This window comes from Xenopus laevis, chromosome 7L (assembly GCF_017654675.1).
Source record: "Xenopus laevis strain J_2021 chromosome 7L, Xenopus_laevis_v10.1, whole genome shotgun sequence".
NCBI classification, from domain to species: Eukaryota; Metazoa; Chordata; class Amphibia; order Anura; family Pipidae; genus Xenopus; species Xenopus laevis.
The window spans coordinates 97,804,829-97,832,040 of record NC_054383.1 but is presented as its reverse complement, the minus strand read 5'-3'; the positions used below and the strand labels follow the sequence as shown (position 1 = coordinate 97,832,040).

At 36.5% G+C, this 27,212-nt stretch overlaps 1 protein-coding gene across 1 annotated transcript; it reads right to left on the bottom strand.

The window, feature by feature from the left end:
• Nucleotides 1-27,212, bottom strand: LOC108696571 (2-hydroxyacyl-CoA lyase 2). The gene is made up of 16 exons (XM_018226054.2): nt 27,002-27,212; nt 25,140-25,261; nt 22,684-22,885; nt 22,471-22,598; nt 19,441-19,579; nt 17,288-17,399; nt 12,451-12,550; nt 12,055-12,152; nt 11,535-11,671; nt 10,378-10,512; nt 8,859-8,973; nt 8,273-8,442; nt 4,032-4,102; nt 3,166-3,237; nt 2,974-3,079; nt 1-2,809 (listed from the first exon to the last, which is right to left on the bottom strand). The coding sequence occupies exons 2-16, from the start codon at nt 25,254-25,256 to the stop codon at nt 2,631-2,633; spliced, it is 1,881 nt and encodes a 626-aa protein (XP_018081543.1). The 5' UTR covers nt 25,257-25,261; nt 27,002-27,212; the 3' UTR covers nt 1-2,630.

Sequence of the window (27,212 nt, the reverse complement as noted above, 5' to 3'; positions counted from 1 at the left end):
TTCTGTTGAAATAGTTTATTTGAATCTTGTTGATTTAATTTATACAGATTTATAAAGATTACAGAAGTCTTTTACAAAAAATGTAAGATCAACACATTTGAAAAACATATTAAAAATGATCTAGCATGTAGCATATCGTTTGAGATTATAGATGTGGGTAGAAAAGGCTATAATTGCCATTTAGTAAACAATGCCCAATCCATTTGTACTGTTTCTGGAAGAGAAATCTGACCTGTGAGATCTTTAGCGTCTCAACCCCCCCCCCCCCAATGCAGTCGCAAGTCATCGATGACCTCATACAAGGGAAAATTAGGCCGCCTGTTGGTACAGTATGCCTATTTAGCCAATCCAATGTGGCGGTTGTTTTCTCCGACATATTGCATCATAGGATGCATTACTCATGTAGAGTCACAAGCAAGACAGTTTGGAGGGAGTAACTTGTTACACATCTCAGTACTAAATCTTGCTCTGACTCCAAGAGGAATTATACACAAATTTAAACACTAATGACAAAAGCTGAACAAAAGAATAGGAAGAATTCACTGACCATAGAAGTAGTATATTGGGTTTACATTGATTATAGACTCTATGTTAAAAAGAAACCATGTGACTAATACTAACAATTAAAAATGGACAGTATTTAGGCCTTTGTGGGTTATTTGGAAAACCACAGAGGGGTTGAATGTCCTTACTGTACTGCAAAAATACAACTGGGACCCAACAATTAAATCCTCCAGCCAATCTGCATTTTTCTGTCTTGGTTAGTGCTTTTGAGAACATAAATTCAATTAGCAAACAAGATTAATGATTCAGAAAATATCAAAGATGGCAAAAGCTTCAAACATGTTATTATTAACTGCTGTGCTTCAGTTCATGAGGTCCTTTATGCTAATGGCTTACACACTGGGACAGGCTTTTACATTAGTCCTTCTATGGAAACCTATCACTAAAATAAAAATGTCTCAGTCCGAAATTAGATTAAAAATAGTCATCTAAAAGCAGCAAATCCCTACATGCATCATTTTCCCTTTATAACCCTACTGTTCCAAACCATTATCTATACACAGGTAGATGAAGGTTGTGTTACCAGAATGCCATGTGCTATATTCACTTGACAGTTAAACATAATTCCCATATCATGTTAACAATGGTGATAGATTACTTAACCTGGTCTATAAACCTATAGGCTGTTGCCGCTTATAAGAAAAGCCCCTTTTGGTTGAGGCCACACAGAAAACGGTTTTGCACAGTATGATCTAGTTAGGTGCTAGCAACATCAGCAATACAACCCACTTCCTGAGATAGGCAGGTAAGATCCTGTGATATCAATGCTGATGGCTTGGGACGGCTCACTACAATTGGCTTCAGCAAAAATCAATGTTGGATGTTCAGGAGCCTTACCAGTTATATCAGTGGAAGTAAGGTAGGCCCTTGGCTAACATCACAGGAATCCCCACTCTGATTGGATGCATCACCAAGGGTGATGTCCATAGATTTTATTTGGTCAAAGGCATGTGACAGGGTAAAGTAACAGGCCATCATTGTACCTGCCCCAAACACTGGAAACTACTCTCCATATATACATTTGGGTTAGCACCATATTATAATAACCCTTTATGTTCAATACAATATCTTGAAACCCACTTGTTGTTAATAAAATAATTATAACTTTACTGTATATATTTGGTATGTTCTTGCAAAACAAAATAAAATATTGTTTTGTACAGCAAGTTGTGAATAAAGGGATTATAACTGTACTGTATATATTTGGTATGTCCTTGCAAAACAAAATACAACATTGTTTTGTACAGCAAGTTGTGACTGCGGTCCTGCAAACTGAGCCAAAAATCCATTTATCCTCATGTTCAAGGGAAATATAGTTGAACAACAGATGGAGGATCACAGTTTGGTGTCAGAGCTGTAAAGTGAATAATATATGTGCTTTTTTTTCTTTTTAACAATAAGAACAGCACATTTAAATGTTTAACAAAATATTATCCAAGTTAATTAAAGGACAAAAAAAGTCTAAACATGACTGGTCCAAGGAAAAAATAACCCCACCCCAACAAATGTTTTAGGCTTTCCTTCTTATTTTGAAAGGAAATATACCCTGTTTGTAAGTATGTGTATTATGCACACAATATCTTTTATATTTTTAGATGGGCATTAAATGTATATATCAGCAACCCTGGCACCAAGATGGAGGTTAAAATACTAAACTGGAGAGCTGCAGAAAAATAATTTACACACCTATAAGTTTAAAAATCAGAGATCTACTGCAAATGTTCACACAATTCATACAATTCTCTACACTAAAAATAATGTTAGGGTGAGCTTTAGCAGGAGATAAATCCTAATTATTGTTTTTGATAGAATATAATTTCCCATTAAGGTTAATTTATTCACAGCAACTCATTAATTATATTGTCAGTGCGTTCAAGAAAATAAAATGCTATTATTTGTATTTTGGGTTTGCTACCTGCAAAATATAATTCATTATTCAATTAATCCATTAGCTACAGTCCTACTAAATTGTAGTCACACGGGTCCAGCTATGTTTTAAAATGCTATGCTTGTTATTGAAAGGGCCTTAAAGAGAAAGCATAGAGGCTCTGGGTATTGACCATGTTTTATACAGATAAAGAGCCATCTCTAAAGTTTGTCTTTCCAATCAGTACGTTTACTAGCGCTGCTTTTCCCTTGTGACAGGCCTCCTGTGCTTCCTTGATGATGTCACTTATTCGGTCTTCATCTTGGGCGGTGACAACGAAGCCTTTGCCACCAAATCCCTCTGCTGCAACATGATAATCTGGATGGGGAAAAGGGAAGGTCAATAGATGGAAATTAAAAAGTCAGTAACAATCAATTATTGCCAATTATTTATAGGTGTTCCTTTCTTATCTAGACACTAAAGGTGGCCATAAACAGGTTTTTCTCAGAATACCTCTATTTAGCCGTGAGAGGAGTACTCACCACTGTATGCCAGGCTGCAGGCCACATTGCTCCCTAACATGGGCACTTGTTCACGAGAAATCTGATTCCAACAGGCATCATTTCCAATAAGAGCAATCACAGGAGTCTGCACAAAATGGTTTAGAACAGAACGGTTACACGGGAAAACTAGAAGGGAAAATATGCAAAACCAGTATATATAGTATTAAATACCTTATGTCGTGTGTAAGTATCAAACTCTACAATACTGTATCCCAAGGATCCATCTCCAAATATTATCCAAACCTAAAGAAAGAATGGAAACAGATAACATGTAAGAAAGATTTAAGCAACTGCTACATTTGTTGAGTTCTATATATTTCTAAACTTTTAGAGTTGCTCAGATGGTTCTTTTGCCACCATAAAACCCCGATCAGAAGCAATTCATCCACAAAGGCGATTCCTAGACCTTTCTAAACTTTATTAAAGCAAAGCCTGGTTAGGGTGAGATGGGCTAAAAGGAGCCAAAAAAAGCCCTTCACATGCAAGACATGCAGAAGCCTTCTGAAAACAGAAGGTATTACTTTCTTGCCTCATGCCATATACTTGGCACTGCCTTAATAACAAAAATGAAAGTTTAACTCTCACACATGGCATTATGGGCGGAGACATGCAAATGACTCCTTTATGTACTTTTGGCCAACTATGCATCCAGAACCACTAGTTTTATAGCACAGATACAGCATATTGCAAATAGATCCTGAGCATTATTACAGAAAGATGTACATTTGTACAAAATGCATACTACATTCTCCAGTACCTCTGAAATTCTGTTGAATGCTCATGTAAATCCATTTACAAATCAGCCTCAAATAATTCAGCACAAATATTTGTGCTGAATTCACTCCTTTCTATATTGTTTCAGAAAGAGAGTAAATGAGCCATTACAAATCTGTATTTTTCTTTTGTCCATTATCTGATAAGGAATTCCGTAAAATTTCATCTGGCTCCTTTGTACCGTGTTTTGCCACTAAAAAGTAGTTTTCAGCATTTGCACATAAGTATCTACAATATGTGTGTATACAGAATATTCGCGTTACCTCTGAATCTGGACGGCAAAGTTTAGCTCCCAGTGCAAATCCTCCTCCAACTCCAAGAGTTCCAAAGGCACCTAGGAATTGACACTGTAAATATTGTTTTAAAGAAGATTATAGTGCATTTTTTTATTTATTTATCTTACAGAAATTATTTGTTCCTTGGCAATGATATAATGTATAATGAGAGAGAGAGCACTAGCTATACAATCCGTTATCCAGAATGCATGGGTTAGATTGATGTTTCCTTATTGTTTTATACATGATGGTTTTCCATTTTATTGTACACTTGGAAGCATATTTATGAAACAGTAAAAAACATAATCTAGTAAAAAGCTTACAAAAGTTAACCCCACATCCTTTAAGCTTGTAACTTGTTTACTAATTAAACATACCACACTCAACGGGAATACTTGTGAAAAGATCAAGATTTATTGAAAAAATCCCAATAAATCTTGATTTTTTCACAAGAAAAACAAAAAAGTCCAGACTTCAAAATTGTGTGAAAAAAGAAAATTTCTTTATCAGAGAAACTTGCAACGTTTTGAAGCTCCTGCTTCTTTCTCAAGCATTACACATCACATTGACATCACATACTATTTATGGGTTACTAATTAACAAGTGAATGATGCTTAACACCTTATTTACTAAACAGCCTAAACAGTACTTACCTATTCTGTGTGTGTAGCTAAGTACTGTTTAGTAAATAAGGTTTAACCTAATTGTTCTACAATTGTTGAAATTAAATATAACATATGATGTTTAGATTGGGTTTCACTTACCACAATGAAAAACTAAATAATAAAGAGTCTTGTGTTGAACCTTGTTAAGCATCATTCGCTTGTTAGGTGTGTTAATTAGTAACCCATAAATAGGATGTGATGTGTAATGCTTGAGAAGCGGGAGTTCAAATTTTTTTCACGCAAGCCTGGACTTTTTTGTTTAATATATGATTTGTCCACGGTGTGGACTAAGTCGCAGATATGGACTCCGCTGCACTCCATTTTGTATGGATATACAGATCATATGAAAATGTTTGGGAACCCCTCTTAATTCTTTGAAGTTTGTTTATCACTGGCTGAGCTTTCAAAGTAGCAACTACCTTTTAATATATAACATGCCTTAAAGTTTATTGAATTAATAGAAAATATGCAATATGCATCATAACAAAATTAGACAGGTGCATAAATTTGGGCACCCCAACAGAGATATTACATCAATACTTTTAGTTGAGCCTCCTTTTGCAAATGTAATATCCTCTAGATGCCTCCTATAGCCTTTGATGAGGATTCTGGATGGTGGTATTTCTGACCATTCGTCCATACAAAATCTCTCCAGTTCAGTTAAATTTGATGCCGAGCATGGACAGCCTGCTTCAAATCATCCAACAGATTTTCAATGATATTAAAGTCGCGGGACTGTGACGGCCATTCCAGAATATTGTACTTCTCCCTTTGCATAAATGCCTTTGTAGATTTCCAAGTTGTCTTGTTGGAATATCCAACCCCGGTGTAACTTAATCTTTATGACTGATGCTTGAACATTATCCTGAAGAATTTGTTGATATTGGGTTGAATTCATCTGACCCTCAACTTTAACAAGGGCCCCAGTCCCTGAACTAGCCACACAGCCCCACAGCATGATGGAACCTCTACCAAATTTGACAGTAGGTAGCAGGTGTTTTTCTTGGAATGTGGTGTTCTTCTTCCGCCATGCAAAGAGGTTTTTGTTATGACCAAATAACTACATTTTTGTCTCATCAGTCCAAAGCACTTTGTTCCAAGATGACTGTGGCTTGTCTAAATGAGCTTTTGCATACAACAAGCGACTCTGTTTGTGGCGTGAGTGCAGAAAGGGCTCCTTTCTCATCAACTTGCCATACAGATGTTCTTTGTGCAAATTGCACTGAATTGTAGAGCGATGTACAGATACACCATCTGCAGCAAAATGTTCTTGCAGGTCTTTAGAGGTAATTCTCACAATCTATATATAATAACAAGGTTTCTGCTAATGCCACACAAAAAGAGTATATATACGGTACTACTCAAGGAAATAATAATAAATAAATCAAAAAATACAAAATCTAAATTTGTTGAATTAGTTATGGAGGATTTACTCACAGTTCACCCCAGTCCCAGGGTGCAAATCCAAAACACTATTGCAAAAAAGATGCGACCTCCAATAATAGGGAAGCAATGAATTAAAAAATTAGAAAATTTATTAGGACATAAAACACGCGTTTCGTGCCTATTGGGGCACTTACTCATAGAACACTTATTACTCAGCTGCTGCAGTCTACACAGGCCTGTCTAAAAAGGGCCAAAAATGCTGGAATATAGCCCCCAACTCCAAAGGGCACCCAAATCAAAAGTCCAGGCATGCTTATGAATAAGTGCCTGTGGGTGCGAAACGCGTAAGGCGGAGCATCAATTGGTCTGTATGCCTACTTTTTAATATTTATGCTAAATAAAGAGTGATTTTTTAACTTTGAGAATATTGACTGGGAATATATTTTTGCACTTACTCATAGGCCATATAATTCTCACAATCCTCCGCATATGCCGCTCCTGTATTTTTTTGGGCTGCTAGACCTGAGTTTTACAGCGACTGTGCCTGTGGCCTTCCATTTCCTGATTACAATCCTTACAGTTGCCATGATACTGAACAATCTTGGTTTTCAGATCTTTTGAGAGTTGTTTTGAGGATCCCATGCTGTCACTCTTCAGAGAAGAGTCAAACAGAAGCACAACTTGCAATTAGCCACTTAAATACCTTTTCTCATGATTGGACACACCTGCCTATGAAGTTCAAGGCTTAACGAGCTAATCCAACCAATTTGGTGTTGCCAGTAATCAGTATTGAGCAGTTACATGCATTCAAATTAGCAAAATTACAAGGGTACCCAAATTGTTGCACAGCCAGTTTTTCACATTTTCACAAGTCTGCTTTTATTGAAAAAAGAAATAGAAAAAAAGAGTGTGTACAAGGTACATATTGCAAGGACAATTTTAGAGGTTACATATGATATATCACAAAACACGGTTTTAGCTAGTTCCCAAACCTTTCCTCAGCCTATCTTAAGTTTCCACAAATTAAATTAGAACTACCCTTTTATCAACCATCAACTATATGATCCTTATCAGGGATGGGCGAATTTGACCCCTTTAGTTTCGGCAAAAATTTGCCGCTGGCGAAATGTCGCAGACGCCCATTAAAGTCTATGGGCGTCAAAAAAAATTTGTCGCGCGGCGAAATTCTTTTGTCGCGCGTCTTTTTTTTTTGACGCACGTCTCCATACAAGTCTATGGGCGTCATTTTTTCGGCGAAACGAGGCGAAAAAATTCGCCCATCCCTAATCCTTATTACTACATTCCCTAGGGTGTGTGGGTGGACATTGAGATCTGGTGGGTAGACCATGGCTCCCAAACCTTAATGATTTTGTTTCTCTTATCAGGGTCAGTTTCTGACATTATTTCCATAGTTCTCCTCGCATTCAACTAAGTATTTAATTGCTGTATCATAGGAGTCTCCGTTTTTTTCCAGGATTTAGCTATTAAAGTTATTGCCGTATTGAAGATTTGGAACATCACGCGTCTTTCTTCTTTTGTAATTTTTATTGGGTATATTTGAAGTAGTGCTACTTGTGGTAGTTGAGGTATATCTTGTTTAAGTACCTCCTTTATTAATTTAAAAACTCTATTCCAAAAGGGTGTCCAGTTTTTCACATTTGATTTAATTCCATACAACTGAATACTGCTTCACTAAAAATCTTTGTTCAGAAAACAGCCCAGTACTCAGATGTTCCTGGGAAATGAAAGACATGCCACTGTTATCTTTTTTGTGGAAAGTGGAGTAAATTATTGTGCAGACTGAGAGGGGTTCCCAAATCTTTTCATATGACTGTGTATATACACACAGATATGGGATCCATTATCTGAAAACCCATAATATAGAAAGCTCAGAATATTATCCAAATAATCCACATTTTTAAAAATGATTTCCTTTTTCTCTGTAATAATAAAACAGCACTTTGTACTTAATCCAAACTAAAATATAATTAATCCCTATTGGAAGCAAAACAAGCCTATTCTTTTTACAACACTACCAATCCAAGTAACTGTTCCTGGAGCTAGTCTCAGTAAAGCCTGAGAGGTAGGTAAATACAATGCTCTATTCTTCTGCACCCATGGTTGGCCCTATAACAATATTATGTTTACCTCAAAAATATACAAATATAAAAAAATCACCTGGATCCAACCAACACAAAGGGCCTCTTGGACGAAGAATGTAAGCAGCACTTCCAACAAAATCACCACCATCAGCAACTATTATACTGTCCTCCGCCATAGCATCGTCCACTAGATGCAGAACTTTAAGGGGATTTAGATGTCTCTCAGTTTTGTCTTCAGCTCTTTGTCTAGAATTTTAAGAGCAAAAAATAAAATAAAATAAATCACATTTTTATTTAGCATATGGAATTCACATAGGTAAGCATAGGTAAGATATACAAGTCTATGTAGATGTCTGAGAATTATACTATATGTATACAGCACATGAGAGATATGTATAAACATCAGTGTGTCAGATAGTTACATCAAGACACAGGCACATCGGAGCCATTCACCACTAATACCTCTCCCTCACCCAAGTGTAAAAGCTGAATTCACAACTTATTCCCGGGCAATGGGCAAAAAAAAGAAAAATAAGGAGGGTCTCAGCAATAGAACAGTGAAGGATTTACTCACAAGTAAACTGAACACTAAAGGAACTAGCATGTCTACAGTTTTGCTAAATCAAACAGTCAACCTGATTGTATTTCTTTTGGTATTTTACCGGTTAGTTTTCTCTTTAGTTTCATCCCCTGCCTTGAGACCTTCCGTCCATTCAGTGGGACAAGTATATCCTTTGAGTCCCTCACAGAGTTTAACTATAAAAGAACCGGCATCCCCTGAATGAGAAAAACAAAGTAATGTTAAGGAACAGAACCACACCATATTTCTACAAGGAAAAGTTATAAGGGCAAGTCTTCCTTTGAACAGTAGTAAAGTCAATGATCTATGATTGCAAAATGTTCATATCAAAACAAGTTAGTTGCTAGTTGTTAAAAATTCTGCTAACATTACATTATATGGGTATCCGAGAATAACACAAGGATTGTTAACATTCAACAGTATTTTTGTGTAATTCAATGTAAAATGTTTTAGAAAAGACATATAAATATTTGGGGTACAGGTATATCAGACAGTGTAATCCTGGGAGGCCTGAAGATTCCCCATTTGTCTAGGATAAGACCACAAACTTTCGGGATAGAGGTTACTGAGCTCAGTTGCTGTTTGTTACATTTTCTATCCTTAAACCGGTTGTTCACTGCTGAGTTCACTTTCAGTATGATGTAGAGTGAACTTCTGAGACAATTTGCAATTGTTTTTAATTTTTTATTATTTGTGGCTTTAGAGTTATTTAAATTTTTATCCAGCAGCTCTCCAGTTTGCGATTTCAGCAATCTGGTTGCTATGGTTCAAATGATCCTAGCAACAATGCATTGATTTGAATAAGGGACTGGAATAGGAAATGACCTAAATAGAAAGATGAGTAATAAAAAGTAGCAAAGAACAATACATCTGTAGCCTTACAGAGCATTTGTTTTTAGATGAGGTCAGTGACCCCCATTTTTGAAGCTGGACAGAGTCAGAAGAAAAAGGCACATAATTCAAAAACTATCTTAAAAAGAAATTATGAATACCAATTGAAAAGTTCCTATAACAAACTAAAACTTAACTTAAACGTGAATCACCCCTATAAGTACTTTTCAGTCATTGTATAATGCCACTAGGGGTACCCCCCAAATGGAAATTAAAATGGAAAGCACCAGCTAGTCCTGTGCTCTCTGCTTAAGGTGATAATGCCCTCCTTACTGCTCTATGATAAACCAGAATGTGTCCGCTTACATAAAATACACAATAGCTAGATCAGGACTTGCTCTGGGCTGAACACATGGCCAAATGGCCTGACTTTTTCTTTTGAGAACGTTATTCAAAAAAAAAAAAAATGGTGGCTACACAAATATAAATTAAACCTGCAGCCCAAGGGCTCTGGCCACCTCTGTATTCATGAACAATAAATAATGTAGTGAATAAAGTACCCTTCTTGGAAAATATAAGGTTATTATAAGTTACCAAGGAGTTTCATGTCCATATAAAAACATGAGACTGTGATAAAAAAAAAAAAAAGTACAAGTAAATTATAATCGAGAACCACAACTATTTGTAAAAAACACTGGTTTTGGAAATCTTCACATGACTGATTTAGCATTCATCATTGAGTGAAAATGTCATTAATCAGTACAGGTTACCTTGGATTGCAACACTTGGCTTCCAGAACATATCAGAGTTCTTCAGTAACTGCGAACGGTCCCTATTTACAGCAATGATTTTACTGCGTCGGCTCAGGACACGCCCATAAGAAAGACGGAAATCACAGACTGTGCCTTGATTTAGGAAAGGAAATATAGCACAAAACATTATGTGGAGATATGTTTCCCGGATAAGAGATATTTCCGTAATTTGGATCATCATACCTAAAGTTTGTTAAAAATAATTTAATCACTAAATAAACTTATATTATTTTGCCACTAATAAGGATTAATGCATCATAGTTTGCATCAAGTACAAGGTAATGTTGTATCATTAACCAATCATGGGTTGGAAGTTACTTTCCTACATTAATGTAAATCACTGGATCGTTCATGTGGTCCTCGCCCTGATGGCCTGCATTGCGATCCATTGTGAATCCTGGTTGAACTCGATACCATCCAGCTCAATGTGGGCATATCAGGGAAAGATCCAATATTTAGAGATATTGCCAAACAATTGTATAAGTACATGTATGGCCAGCTTTAGACTTTACTTTATCTGTAGCTTTTCACTGCACCTTCAGAGATGACCAGTAAAGCATTGCTTAGTTCCTGTTTAGGGACCTGTCTGGTGGTTACATGGTCAAACATCAGTCTTTTTAATTAGATGAAAGGAAAAAAAATTATAATATGAAACAGATGTCTTGTAACAAAAGAATGATACAATAATATTATAAACAGTACAGGTATGGGACCTGCTATCCAGAATGCTCAGGACCTGGGGTTTTTTGGATAAAGGATTTTTCCATAATTTGAATCTTCATACCTTATGAATACTCGAAAATAATTTAAACATTAAATAAACCCTGATTTTGTCTCTAATGGTGATTAATTATATCTTTGTTTGGATCATTTTTATTACAGAAAAAAATTGAAATAATTTTTTAAAATTTTAATTTTTTAATTAAAATGAACTCTGTGGGATATGGCATTCCCATAACTTGGAGCTTTCTGGATAATGGGTTTCCAGGTAACAGATCCCATATCTGTACTATTATTCAAAGTACTTATGATACAGTTATAACACTATAGCAGCACTATTTCAGGTTTACAATTGATGCAACGTGTTTTTGGTTTTCTGGAGCTGAATGCCCTACCTGCCAGAATGACAAGATCTGCTTCCTTTAAAGCTTCCCTGCGGTTTTGTCGAATGTGCAAAGGGCTTTCTTTTCCCAGCATGCCTCTGGCCATACCCCCCAAGAAACAAGGAATACCCAAAGACTCCAGTGATTTTCTGTAAAGAATTATCATACAATGTGCATGACCTGGTGGACACACTTTTCATATTAAGCACATAGTAGCCACAATAAATACAAGCTGTTATATTGTACTGTACAATGTATATATATATATATATATATATATATATATATATATACACACATATATATATACACACATTTGCAAAGATGAAGCCACTTGGGAGAGAAATTGAATAAGCGAACAGTGGAAATAAAGGGAAAGTGAGTCTGCACTAAATATCGGGTGTGACTTGTGCAAGCAGAATGCTCTTCCAGTATCTGAATATGAGTTTTGTTCCAACACTGTGTTGTGCATTTCCCCAATGCAGTTTGAGGCAAGTTTAAGACACAGCAGGACATATGGTTCATCACTTACCGCAGAGTTTCTACTGGAATAGGAGGTAATGTGACCTGGCTGCCCAAAAGGAACACTGGCTTCTTAGCACGACTTAATAGCTCTATACACTGCTGAATCTGGAAAACAAAATAATCTTTATTTAGAAAAGTCATATAAAATAACAAATAATATAAAAATATCCTGCCCATATCATCTCCTTGTCTAACTATGCCTCTCTTTGGTCTACAAGAAGCTGCTGCACAGAAGGAAGTTTTTACATAGATAACTCCCAAAAGCTACAGACAAGGGAACCATACAGTATCTTAAGCTGCATGTTGTTGCTGTTCTTTGGTATAACAGCCCTAAGCATTACTGCTAATACAAGTTGAACAAAGCTCCCCATTAAGAATGACTATAAATGAAAATAATAAGGACCTGCATAGAGCTTGCTTGAGGGATAGAGAGTGGCAGTGGTGATACATCTCGAGGTTCCCAAGCACCAGCAAACAAATTGTTCAGATGATTTTGCAGGTACCTATGGTAAGATTTGAATAAAAAAAGAAATAATGTAAATATCAACTATATTTTTCATAGACTTCTTATTCTTTAGCCCAAGCCCTTGTTTATATTTCAACATTTGCCAGGCCAGCACAGCTCATATTGAGGTCACAGACACATGAGATGGCATGAGATGGCAGCTCAGGGTATGAACTCTGGCCTGCTTATTCTTGCAGGACTGCTTTAGCTCGCTGACATTTGTAGGTTTTCAGGCACAGACTTCTTGTTTCAGATCCCTTTTCAATGGGAGTTAAGAAAGAAACATAAATTGACTTTAGATTATTTGTTCTTAGCAAATTCTGCATACGAACATGTAATTTCACTTGTTATTGTTTTACTACATTACCTCTCTCAATTTCAGTTTATAGATGACCATTACATCTATAATCTTCCTGGCAACAGCTTCTCCAACAAAGTTTATTTATATGGTATTAATCAGTGCATCCCTAATATATATATATATAATACATGCCACATAATTACTAATGAGACCTAGGGGCCCATTTACTTAGCTCGAGTGAAGGAATAGAATCAAAAAAACTTCGAATTTCGAAGTATTTTTTTGGCTACTTCGACCATCGACTACGAATCAAACGATTCGAACTAGAAATCGTTCGACTATTCGACCATTCGATAGTCGAAGTACTGTCTCTTTAAAAAAACTTCAACCCCCTACTTCGCCACCTAAAACCTACCGAGCATCAATGTTAACCTATGGGGAAGGTCCCCATAGGCTTTCTATCAATTTTTAGGTCGAAGAAAAATTGTTCGATCGATGAATTAAAATCCTTCGAAACGAACGATTCGTTTTTCGAAGTCGAAGGATTTACATTCAGCAGTTGAATATCGAGGGTTAATTAATCCTCGATATTCGAACCTATGTAAATCGGCCCCTTAATGTATTCATATTTGCACTGGCTAGGGTAGCCTAAATCAGCTAAGTAAAGTCGTCAGGCAGCCAGCCCTTACTATAAACTGAGACTTGTACTGACAATTTTACTTCATACCACATCCAGTGTGTGTGATTGGTGCCCAAAAGCTTGTGCAAGCAAGATAGAGATCCATTTCCATCATCCATGCTACTGCAAGCTGATGTTTTCTAGAAAGGTAGATACACCTAACCCCGCTGTGTAACTTTGCATTTAGAGAGCAGGTACAAGGAGTAACTGATGGAGTCTACCAGAATAAATGCATTCATAATTTAGTGTGAATAATCAAGTAGAGCAATACATTTTAATAAGCTATCTGAAAACACAACTACTGTATATCAATGCTCCCTTGTGCAGAGTGTTGACATGTGCAAGAAGAAAACATCACAGAAGTGCTGAGGTCTGAAAAAAATGAACCAACAATCAAATCAAAGAAGATAGAAACTGCCATAAGAGGCATGGGAAAAGGCCAGTATTATTAGGTAGGAAAGACTAACTTTTCATGAGAAAAAAAACCTAAAATTTTTAGAGATTTATAATCATCATTTATCATTCCAGAAATCCGCCATCTCAAACCTGCCGAGGTCATGTAGAAGTCAATGGCAGATGTCCCTTTTACAATTTGAAGATATCGTGACCTGCGCTGGGTTTCGTCCAATAATCCGATAGCTCGAAAAAGATTTTCAAGGCTTTTCTTGACCCTACTTTTTCAAGATGATTATTTGATAAATAAGAATTAAGGGTTTATTTACCAAAGGTCGAATGTTAGGGGGTCATTTATCTAAGTCCGAATTTATCTCAATATTTTCTGCTAAAAACTGAGATCAAATCTGCTCGGGGTTTTTTACGCTTATTTATTACATTTTTCTGAAAATTAGCTTTGCTGGGAATCAAAATTTTTTCCGATTTTTTTTCATCCGATTTAAAGGAATTTCACGTTTTTTTCGGGATTTCGCACATCAAAAAATCATTGGGACTTCTCCCATTGAATTATATGCAACCTCGACAGGTCTGAGATGCCGGATTTTCAGATTCTGACTTTTCCGTCCTCAGGGTTTAATACATCCCGAAAAATTTGTGATTTTTTAAAAGTCTGATTTTATAAAAAAAAATAAAAAAATCAAGATTTTTTTCATGATCTTTGCATTGGGAGTTTAGTAAATAACCCCCTTAGAGTTTTTTTATTTACCTTGACTGAACTCACAACTCGAACGGTATCTTATTAAAAAAATTCTGCGAGTTCGAGTTACGAAGCCCAAAAATTCAAGTTGATCTAGTTTTTCGCAGGAAAAAACTCAAATCACTCGAATTATTCGAGTTTTTGGGCAAAACCCTCAACATCCCTCAAACTTCAACATCATGGAGGCTATTAACATCTTCAAATGGTTCAAGGGACCTCTGCCATTGACTTCAACATGACCTCGACAGGTTTTAGATGGTGTATATTTGGTTTCAAGCTTTTCCTGGGTCGGGTATAATAAATCTCAAAAATTTTTAGTTTTTTTTCAAAAAACTCAAATGATTTGTGGAAAACATAACCTGAACCTTAATAATCATGGATGGGAGTTTGGTTGGATTTATTTTCATAAAAATATAAAGATAAATTTGAGATAAGTTTTAGTAAATAATCCCCTAAAAGTACAATTAGCAAAATATCTTTGGAAAGTTTAAATCAGGGGTCAGCAACCTTTACTAAATAAAAATAGTCTGGAGCCGCAAAACATAACACAGTTTATAAACTTTTAAACGTTTTTTTTTTTTTTTTCATTTTAACTGTTACAACAGAATACAACAAACAGAAGTGCAGTGTGCATGTGTAGGCTTACTTTGAAATAAATTAAACACTGAATAGCCTATTAAATGCTAGTGTTCTCATCTGTTTAAAAGCGAGGGCTATAGACGTCATTAAAATATGCGTCACATCCACGTCTATAGCCCTCGCACCTGCTGGACTCTGGAGCCTTTTCTCTTGTTTTGAGTCTGCGACCGCAGTAAGGACCATAATGAATCCTCTTGCTGCGGTGTTGCCTGGGATGTCTATACAGGCCTTGCACCTGCTGGCAGCATCTTGAGTGTGCAACGGTTAGCTTACCACGGTCGCACACTCAAGAAGCCGCCAGCAGGTGCGAGGGCTCTATAGGCAATGTGACAGGCAAAACTACAAGACCGAGCCACAGCAAGCAGGATGAAGAGCCGCATGAGGCTCCGGAGCCGCGGGTTGCCTAGCCCTGGTTTAAATGTACTTGATTTTGATTTGACTAGATTGGATGTTTACATGGCTCACATGCACGTAAACATGGGGTGAGAAGTAAATAACAAAGCAAGAAAAATCAGTTGAATGTGCAGGTTAAGGCTAGGGGCACACGGCGCGATTTCGCCGCGATTCTGCGCTAAGCGAGTTGTCGCTGCGTTTTTTAAGCCGAAATAGCTTTGCTAACTTTGGCGCTGGCGTCAATGCAAATCGCGGCGAAATCGCTGCGCTAATTCACACGCGGCGATTCGTTTTCTATTGTCGTCCGAAGTTGCCTCGCTGGGCGTTTCCGGGCGACAGTAGAAAAAGAATCGCCGCGTGTGAATTAGCGCAGCGATTTCGCCGCGATTTGCATTGACGCCAGCGCCAAAGTTAGCAAAGCTATTTCGGCTTAAAAAACGCAGCGACAACTCGCTTAGCGCAGAATCGCGGCGAAATCGCGCCGTGTGCCCCTAGCCTTAGCATTGGGTCCTGGTAAACAAATTTCAATAATGGCAACCCAAAATCAACCCACCCTGTACACCCAAACATGTTTTCAAGTAATTGCCACTAATAATTGCCACTAATAATTGCACTTTATCACATGAAACAAGTCACCCTCAACACAGGCAGCCCATCCTTGGGACTCCCTAACACAAACTCCCTATTACAAACTGTCAAGGGGCATTACTAGGACAAGAATATCAAAAAGAGTGTCTTCCAGATGGTGGTTTGGAGTTTAGAGACGGGAATGAGCAATCTATAGTCATTTGCACTTTTTTCAAATTTATTTTGGAGAAATAGAATTTCACTTTTTATGTGCTTTTGATTATTGTTGGTCTTGATCAATATGAAATCAATGATGAAATGAAGACAAATGAAGACAAGAAAAAATCTGGTTGTAAAAGTCAGAACTTTTTCCATCAATTGGAGCATGTGACCTAACATGTATATGTGCCCTTGGTTTGTTTGTGTGTACAGTGAATCGTACGATCACAGGGGTTGGCACTTAAAATGGCAATTTTTTAATTTAGGATTACCCAATGGTACATACTACAGGTATGGGATCCGTTATCCGGAAACCCTTTATCCAGAAAGCTCCGAATTATGGAAGGGCCGTCTCCCATAGACTTCATTTTATCCAAATATTTAAATAGGAATCCAATTTTCTCTGTAATAACAAAACAATAACTTGTACAAGATCCAAACAAATATATAATTAATCCTTAATGGAAGCAAAACCAGCCTGTTGGGTTTATTTAATGTTTACATGATTTTTTATAAGACTTAAGGTATGAAGATCCAAATTATGTAAATATCCGTTATCCAGAAAACCCCAGGTCCTGAGAATTCTGGATAACAGGTCTCATACCTGTACTAGAAAAGCATATTTTTAAGAGAAAAGTTTATTTATATGAAGCAGGGTTTCATATATGGGCTGTTTCACAAAATATATTTCTATAATGATTTACAATGTTTGGGGGTATAGTTTTCCTTAAAGTAGCCCAAAAATAATCTTATCAGTAACTGCAAACTGTAACACCTTTGCACTTACCAGCTGATGGCTTTTCCCACAATCCCTTTTGGAGCCCCCTTAGGTGATAGTTCTTTATGTACTATGTGATATGGGTACAAAATATCGATAGGAAATTCTACAAATACAGGTCCTATAATATAAACAAAAGCAAGTTAATATCCTAGGCCATGCAGGTACATTTTTAAGATCTAATATTATACAGCTTCTGAAATGCCTAATTTAATACACAAAATAACTGCATATTACAGTGGCTTTTAATAGCAATGTGTATAAACTGATTACATACACACACAGAAGTGCAAATCGGCACTCCTCATAAAATAAAAAAACGTAGTTAACTACATTAGTACATCACCTAGAGAAATTCTAAACAATCTCAACAAGGCACAAAGAAAGACCCCACTGCTTCAAGGTAGAAGTGCTAACCAAGGGTTGTTTTGTTGTCTGCGTTAAGCATGAGTGTCAAAACTTTTGATATACCCTGCCACTGCGGATCAATGTAGATAATAGGAACTCATATTGGGCACTAGCCTTGACATTACAATTACAGAATTCCTGTGCATGGAAATGCAAATAAGTTAGGGGCAGATTTATTAAGGGTCGAAAAGGAAATTCTAATTCAAATTTTTTTTTTTGGTCAAAATGCTAAAATTCGAATTGTGAATTATCCAAACTCGATTTTCCAAACTCGAATTTCGAGAGTTATCAAATCTATACCCTGGGAATATTTCAGATTTGACTATTCGCCACCTTATACCTGCCAAGTTCATGTATAAGTCAATGGGAGAGGTCCAGAAACCAATTTGAAGATGTTATTAGCCTTCCTGACATTGAAGTTATTTTGGAGAAAAAACAGATTCAAGTTTAGTCGAAATACAGTAGAATCAAGTTTTCGGATCGTTAATATTCGTTCGAGTTTTAGATATTCGATTTTCTTCTTAAATAACCTCCCAATCGGATTTCGAGTATATTCGAATTTACTAGGGTAAAAAGAAACTAACATGAATTTGAAATTCTACCTCTTAGAGGCCCATTTATCAACTCCCGTAAATTCGACCAATTGAAATTTATTATTATTTATTTATTATTTTAAACTCGAATGGATTGAAACGACCTGAAAACTCGAATCGATTTCAAATAGAAAAACATAATTGAACTAAAAATCTTGAACGTCAGGAAGGCAGCAAACATCACCAAATTGACCCCTGGACCTCTCCCATTGACTTATACAGCAATATGACAGGTTTAAGGTGGTGAATAGTCTAATTCGAGTTCTTAAACGGCCAGAGTATGATAAATCTCGAAAATTTTAATTAAAACTCAAATTGAGTCTGGATAATTCACAATTCGAATTTGAGAGTTTTGAACAAAAAAAATAAAAAAAACCTTGAATTCGAATTTTCACTTCGTTCCTTAATAAATCTGCCCCTTAGTATGCCATTTAGTATTTTGTTGAAAGGATAAAAAAGGATAATAAAAAAAAAAATCGCAGATACAGTGAATTTAATGGACTGCATTTTTTGACCCTGCTACATTCCTTCTTAAAAGGACCAGTAACATAAAAAAAATTTTAACAAAAAAAAAACCACCAAGACAGTTCTAACTTTTAAATCACAAAGCTTCTATTAAGAAATTACTTACCGATTCTCTGCATGCGCTCCTCTTCAGAAACGGTGTCAGGGCGACAATCCATTGTTCAGCACTCAATTTCTCCTCCCTGCCTTCTATAGGAGATAGCTAGGGAGGAGAAATCGAGCATCGCACAATGGATCGTCGCCCTGTCGCCGTTTCTGAAGAGGAGCGCATGCAGAGAATCGGTAAGTAATTTCTTTATAAAAGCTTTGCTTGGTGTTTTTTTTTCGTTACAAAGAAACTCGTTTTTTAAAAATAAAAAATTTATATTACTGGTCCTTTAACTGCATTGTGCTACAGAAAAGAGCAGTCAGAAGCCCTACACCATTACAGTTGCCACAGAGGACAATGGTGGTATAAAAATGCAGCCCCTGGATCTACTTCATTCTAGTTTTGCATATTTTTTATTTAAACCAATTACTGTATCCCTTTAATGAATTTGAAAATAAATACATTTAGATGCTATAATAATAGGAACCCCAAATACAAACCAACTCCTTTCCCTATTATTTAAAAAAAAAAGTTGGGGTGCTGTTCACCTGGTGTTCCAGACTGGGCCTCAGCCAATGCTTTCCTAAGCACAGGTACAATGTCTCGTACAGTTCTAACTGAAGAACAGGATTTACATATAGGTTTGAAAAGTGACATCTGATCTATGTCCTGGAGTGCACCTCGACCCTGCAGTAGGAAAGAGGAAGATATTCCATTAAATTGTATACATATTTATTTATTATATCCAAGTTTAAAGTACACATCGATTACAGAATGCTCTTAGCTCAGCCTACATATTACTATGCAAAAAAATTGTGGGGGTTGAGTTCACACCAGTCATTACAGAATCAGATAGGAAAACACAAAGTTCACTATATGAATGAGCAATAACCTGCCTGACAACATGTCTTTATGCCATAAAAAAACAGAATGTCTTTTTAAAAGGCATTGTTCACCTTCAAGTTAACTTTAAGTATGTTATAGATTGGTCAATTCCAAGCAACTTTTCAATTGGCCTTCATTATTTATTTTTAATAGTTTTTTTAATTATTTGCATACTTCTGACTCTTTTTTCAGCTTTCAAATGGGGTCACTGATCCCATTTAAACAACAAATGCTCTGAAAGGCTACAAATATATTGTTACTGCTACTTTTTATTACTCATCTTTCTATTCAGTCCCTCTCCTATTCATATTCCAGTCTCTCATTTAAATCAATGCATGGTTGCTAGGATTATTTGGATCCTAGCAACCAGATAGCTGAAACTGGAGGGCTGCTGAATAAAAAGCTAAATAACCCAAAAGCCACAAATAATAAAAAATAAATGCAAATTGCTCAGAATATCCCTCTCTAAATCATACCAAAAGTTAATTTAAAGGTGAATAATCCCTTTAACTCCCTTCTAAAGTAAATGTGCCAGAAACCTTTTAGTATTTGCATATTCTTGCTTTTTTTTCTGCCATCATATATTTTTTGTCACAGCAAGGTGCAGCTTAATCAAAATCCAAGTTCGTTAAACGCAGCTAAAACTCGTGCAACTTTTTTCTCAAATGCTAGCTTAGTAAAAATGCGACAATATATTCCCGTGCATGTTTTTCTGCAGAAAAAAAAGTCACATGCTACAATCTCATTGTCCCATTAATTTTAAACAAAGCTGAAAATCTCGAATTTTTAATAAACTGGGAAAATAATTAAATAAAGTTGTTGGAGAACATTCCCATTAACTTCTATATAACCTCACCAGCTTTTACTTGCCAATTATTTTCTGATGACTTTTTATGTGTTTTTCCTTTTAAGGAGAAATAACCCCTTAATAAAAAAAAAACCCTAACCCCCTACATAGACTCTCCTCCATAGACCCCACTCCCCCCAGTCTAGCTGCCCACCGGGAATGAGACCTGCGAAGCAGCGCATGTATAGCTGGAGCAACTTTCTGTTTCGCGACAACTGTGCACGCGCCGCAACTCACGAAATTGCCAAAGCGCCGTCTTATTACAAAGATTACCGAAGAGAAGAAGATGGCGCCCGTGAACTCCGCTGGACAGAATCTGCTGGTGGGGTAAGTATAGCTTTAGGACATTTGCCCGGTGGGCAGCTAGACTGGGGGGAGGGAGTGGGGTCTATGAAGGAGAGTCTATGTAGGGGGGTAGGATTTTTATTTATTAAGAGTTTGTTTCTCCTTTAATAAATTCTGACTATTTTTAGGGTCCGCATTTTTTTCCACATTTTTCTCGAATCGAGAAAAATAACTTTATTTTAGATAAATCAGCCCCTAAGTGTACTAATCAAGTAAATTTTCCACTAAAACAGGTATTTACTTGTCTCATGCCATACACATAGCTTCACTTTGCATATTTTCTTATGAAGAATAAATATCCTGTGTTTACTGTGGTTGTGACACAAAACCTCCCAAACTGCCTTTACAATAACACCTTGTGCCCAGCATAGGTTTTAATAACATCCAAATCTGAAGCATGTTGGTAGTTTCTGCAAGCAATAAGAAAATTATTATATGTAAACTAGGCAGAAAAATGATAAATATTTTAAGCAGAGTTGTAGCTGGCTCTGCCTAGCACTGTTTCTACAAAAGCACCAAAGGTCTAAGGGTCACTAGCCAGCTGCAATTATCAATGGATAAACAGATTGTCATTGTGATATCAGTGCTGTAAACCAGTTGCTTAACCTAAAATACCGTAGGACATACCAAAGAACTATAACTCATGCCACAATACACATAATATTTACAGAGCATTACATCTGTCTTAAGATAATGTAATGTGATATCAGTAAAGTTTAAACTGTAAGCATTTCTGTCATAAGTTAGATACCAAAAGAAATAAAATGTGACTTTGAAACAGCCTCACATTATACCACTCCATAAACAACTAAGCAACAAATAGAAAGCTATAAATCGAAAAGTTCCTAATTATATTTTGAGCATATTTCACCATAGGTGAAAAACACTATTTTATTCAGTTTTGACAGTGCAGATAAAGTTAAGAAAATATGGCTGTTGTTAGTATGGAATCCGTTATCTGGAAACTTGTTATCCAGAAAGCTCCGAATTAAGACCTTCTTCCATAGACTCCATTTTATCCAAACAATCCAAATTTTCAAAATTGATTTTCTTTTTTCATTAATAATAATAAAACAGTACCCTGTGATACAAATTAAGATACAATGAATCCATATTAGAAGCAAAACCAGCCTATTGGGTTTATTTAATGTGTACATGATTTTCTCTTAGACTTCAGGTATGAAGATCCAATTACAGAAAGATTCATTATCCGGAAAACCCCAGGTCCTGAGCATTCTGGATAACAGGTCCCACACCTGTACACACAACAATATCTGTAGGTGGATCGGGCAGATTGCAGGGAGACCTGTATCATGCTTCAATGCAGGCAGCATGTTGTGGTTAATGTTAGGTAAATAAACATTTTAGAGCTATTATCCTAGTTCTTTTCATGGGCAGGAATACTACAAGTTTTACAGGTACACAAGCAGTGGCCATTAAAAAAAAAAAAAAAAAGATCAAAGTGCACAACTGTGGAAAAACAAGTTATTAATTCTAATACCTGTAGTAGTGTGGCTGCGGCTCCTCCTATCAGCAGCACTGGAGATTCTGCCATCTGAGCATTCTTAATGGCTGTTACTGTGTTGGTCAAACCTGGGCCTGCTGTGACTGCTGCCACTCCTACTGTGCCTGTACCAAAACAGCAACAGATTTAGTTTGTAAAACACCGCCAGCTGATATTTCAGAAATAGGTGAGCAAAGATGGAGTGCAAACCTGATAGTCTGGCCACGGCATCGGCTGCAAACACAGCAGTAGCCTCATGTCTTGTGTCAACTATTCGAATTCCTAGCTTTTCACTAGCGACCAGGATAGGGGATATATGTCCACCAGCCAAGGTAAAAACATAACGCACTCCATGAGCCTGAAGTACTTTGGCCACAACCTCTCCACCATGGCAAGGGCTTTGAGTTTCAACCTGTAGACAATGTACAGCATTTACACATTAGTAGATAAAAAACAGAGCTGACAATCATTACTGAGAATTCTATAAAAGTGAAAATGTAATACAGGTACTTTACAAATGTTTTACTATGCAGTATAACATTTCTCGAAATGTCAAAGCAAGAGCATTGTGAAGACTGAAGTAAATTGAAGAGTAACAGTTCTTGAACCATTGTTTCAATTATATGTTAATGAAATAATTATTGTAACTGCAGTATTATATTTTAGTACGTCTGCTTTTTTATGATATTGCTAGGGTAGGGGGTCTCCTGCTACAGGGTATAAATTCTTAGACTTAGTTGGGACCAGGATTGAGTCTACTATTGAATGCTGAAACAAAAAAAAAATAGAATACAAAAAAGAGTTTTAATTCTGCAATAGGAATAGGGTAATAATGCTTCCTGACTCTGCTAGTTACAGTTATCCGGAAACCCGTTAACCAAAAAGCTGCAAATTACGGAATGGTCGTCTCCCATAGACTCCATTTTATCCAAATAATCCACTTTTTTTTTTTAGTTGTTTTATATTGAAGCCTCATCACAGTTGAACATGTTCATTTATACAACAATGTCATTGTTGTTACAAATTGAACCATCAATAATCAATAAAGCATTCTGATCAATGTCGGTTTCGTGCATTCTTGAATAGTATACACGCAATGTACATTTGTAATATGAATTGAACAAATAAGGTTTGAGAAGTTTTACAGGTTGGGTAGCGATGGTCACTCTTATAAATTTACCGCTACTTCTGGCAAAGCAAATGAAAATCCACATTTTTATTTTTCTCTGTAATAATAAAACAGTAGCTTGTACTTGATCCCAACTAAAATATAATTAATCCTTATTAGAGGCAAACCCAACCTATTGGGTTTATTTAAGGTTTACATGATTTTCTAGTAGACTTACGTTATGAAGATACAAATTACGGAAAGATCTGTTATCCAGAAAACCCCAGGTCCCGAGCATTCTGGATAACAGGTTCCATACCTGTACTACCAATAGCAATGCAAGCTTGCTGTAATTGTGCAGGAAAATTTGCCATTTTTCAAAACACAGCATAAAAACACCACATATGACCTAGCCTTTGAAATCAGCTGTTTATTCCTCATCACTTTAGCATAGGGTTCATTACACAATAACATTTAAGGACACTTTAGCTTCAGGCACAGACAGAGCAGCCATATTATGAGCAAGGTTACTGAAAAGTCTAGTAGTCTGTGCTGTGAGCGTAGCCCTTTTTTGGCTGAACCACTTGCAGAAAATTGTCTGCAACATGTATGGCCAGAAGCAACCACATTACTGCCAATCCCTTGCAGAAATTGGATGAAATCGAGCAGTGGGTTAACTTTTTCTATATTATAGAATGGCTACTTGTAAGCAGCTTTTCAAATGGCCGTAGATTTTTTTTTTTTAAAGTTTATCAATTATTTAGCTTCTTCTTCTGACTCTTTCTAGCTTACAAATGGGGGTCAATGACCCCATCTAAAAAACAAATGCTCTGTAAGGCTACAAATTTATTGGCATTGCTACTTTGTATAACTCATCTTTCTATTCAGGCCCTCTGATATTCATATTCCAGTCTCTTATCAATGAATAGTTGCTAGGGAACCCTAGTCACTAGATTGCTGAAACTGCAATAATAAATAATGAAAGCCAAAAGCAAATTGCCTCTGAATATCACTCTCTACATTCTACTAAAAGTTAATTTATAGGAGAACAACCCCGTTAACAGCCAATTCAACAAAAGATTTAAAAAAATCTTTATAGGAAGTTAAGGGGTAATGCAAAAAAAGTTATCTGCAGGTAACCAGTGAGATGGTAGAATGTACTGGTTGGCTGCCTGACATCAAAATCCGATTTGCAAAAATATGTTCTAGTAATTAAGTTAATATATCCAAGGTCTCCGACCCCAGGTCACACTGTTCTCTATTACGTCTCTGACTTAATGCTCCTGTCTGCCACAGTGATATATAAATGTGTGTTTGTGCTGTCACATTTAATTAAAATAAAGCCTCTTAGGAAAATAATTCCAAGAAGAATGGAGATGTTCTGTATCCAGTTTCCCATCGGTAGGGGAGCGTTAACTGATAACAAGGTGCACAGCACAGAAGCACTAACCATGGACCTGGGATAAGTGTATTGGCTCACTGGGGGTGCAACTATTTCTTAGCACTCCATGACTTGCACCTCTGCTCATTGCAAATGATTTAGTATAGTATACCTTACCTTGTGAAACAGTTGGTAGATAGTCCCTAGGCGATGAGCAGTCCATATAAGTACAGCTGATACCAGTACTCCCAGACCAACTCCCAAGGCATGTAAACAGTCGCAGCTTGAATCCATTGACTCTACAGGAACATAAAGCAATAGAAAAGCAATATTACAAGCACATCTGTACATGGTATAGTACATGGTTATATGGTATATGATTTCAGATTTATATTTTAGTCCTGTTCAGTATTCATACCTACAGTTGACACAGGATGAAAGCTACATGAAAACTAGTTTTATGTCCTCAGATTTTTTTGAAACTATAGCTTTGTACAGATGGGATACTGATTTCACAAATCACAAGCCTCACCAGAAGGGCCTGCACCAAAACATTCTAAAAGCCATTGGCTTAGGTTTGTATATTAAAGGGGTGTCACACATTTAAGTTAATGTTTAGTATGCTATAGCATATCCTATTCCTAGCAATTTTTTTAATTGGTCTTCATTAGCAATTTTTATTCAGAAGAAAAAGGCAAATAATTAAAAAATGAAAACAAATAATGAAGACCGCTGACCGCGAGGCTACAATTTTATTGTTATTCTTACTTTTTATTAATTAAAGGGGTGGTTCACCTTTAAGTTAACTTTTAATATACTACATAATTGCCAATTTTAACCAACCTTTCAATTCGTGTTCTTCATTATTTTAGTTCACCTTTAGGTTAACTTTTAGCATGTTATAAAAAAAATGTTTTTTTTAGTAATTATTTGCCTTTTTCTTCTGACTCTTTCCAGCTTTCAAATGAGGGGTCACTGACCCCATCTAAAAAACAAATGCTCTGTACAGCTGCAAATGTATTGTTATCGCTACTTGTTTCTGTTCAGGCCCTCTCCTATTCATATGCCAGTATCTTATTTAAATCAGCAAAACTGGAAAGCTGCCGAATAAAAAAATCAAATAACTCAAAAAACACAAACAATAAAACAATTGCATATTGTCTCATAATATCAATCTATACATCATATTAAAAATGTATTCAAAAGTGATCAACCCTTTTAACTTCCTATTAAACTAGTAGTAACTCAGCAATTCATATTCCAGCAATCATTCAAACCACTGCCTGGTCGCTAGTATAAATAAGGCCCTAGCAACCAGATAGCTTTAAAAAAAAAAAAAACAGACTGGAGGGATTCTAAACAGAAAGCTTAATAACTGATAAACCAAAAAACCGAAGACCAATTGCAAATTGTCTCAGAATATTAATGTTAACATCATTTAAAGGAGAAAAACACCTTTAAGAGAGGTGACTTTAGGCAAAAATAACTCCAAACAAAGATTAAAAGCATCCCCATAACAAAAGCTGTGTTGTGCAGCAGGCCGTGGTTATAAAATACATCATACAGACGTCATACAGGGACAATTATTTGACCAGCACCTACACAGAGCAAAATGTGTGTCTTCCCCCACTGACTGCGTGATTGCTAGCTCTGCTACACAAACCGGAGACAGTAATGCATCTGCCCTAAGTTGATGACTAAATGATCTGATCAAGGAAATTGAATGGAAATCCCATGGTCTCACTGCTGATGGGACAGGTGCTAGAAGTAGTTTTTTCACTCAACCCTGACTATGTGTTTTACAGTGTGAACATCTGCACCCAGCAGTGGCATTACATTGACTCATGGCTGTGCTGTACTTACAGGAACAGGGACTGAGCAATCTCAGAGAAATGTACCCAGGGAACCTCTCTGGCGAGCCACATGACTGACAGCTAAGTACCAAGTTCGCTTCAGCTGTAACTTCACTTACTGTTACTCAGTAGTAAACACACACACACACACACACACACAAAAGGTTTGAAATGTAAATGGAATACCTGTCAGTATTTCCTCCTGGACACACACACACAGATCTGCATGTATAGGAATAAAGAGCTGCACACAATCCCTTCAGAGCTTTAGTGGAACAGCATGGAAACGTCTCAAGGGCTCCTCAATGCCCTGCCCTCAGCATACAGCATCATGTGACACAGACAGACCCAATCACCACCATCCAGCAAAACTCCTTGTCATGTGATCCGTGTGACA

What these genes read in the sequence shown, in the direction of transcription:
- LOC108696571 (XM_018226054.2), bottom strand. Translation starts at nt 25,256, where the DNA reads ATGGATTCAAGCTGCGACTGTTTACATGCCTTGGGAGTTGGTCTGGGA. An exon ending in TCTACCAACTGTTTCACAAG is followed by an intron (nt 22,886 to 25,139) that starts GTAAGGTATACT and finishes CATTGTCTACAG; the next exon opens with GTTGAAACTCAAAGCCCTTG. An exon ending in CCGCAGCCACACTACTACAG is followed by an intron (nt 19,580 to 22,470) that starts GTATTAGAATTA and finishes TTCCTACTGCAG; the next exon opens with GGTCGAGGTGCACTCCAGGA.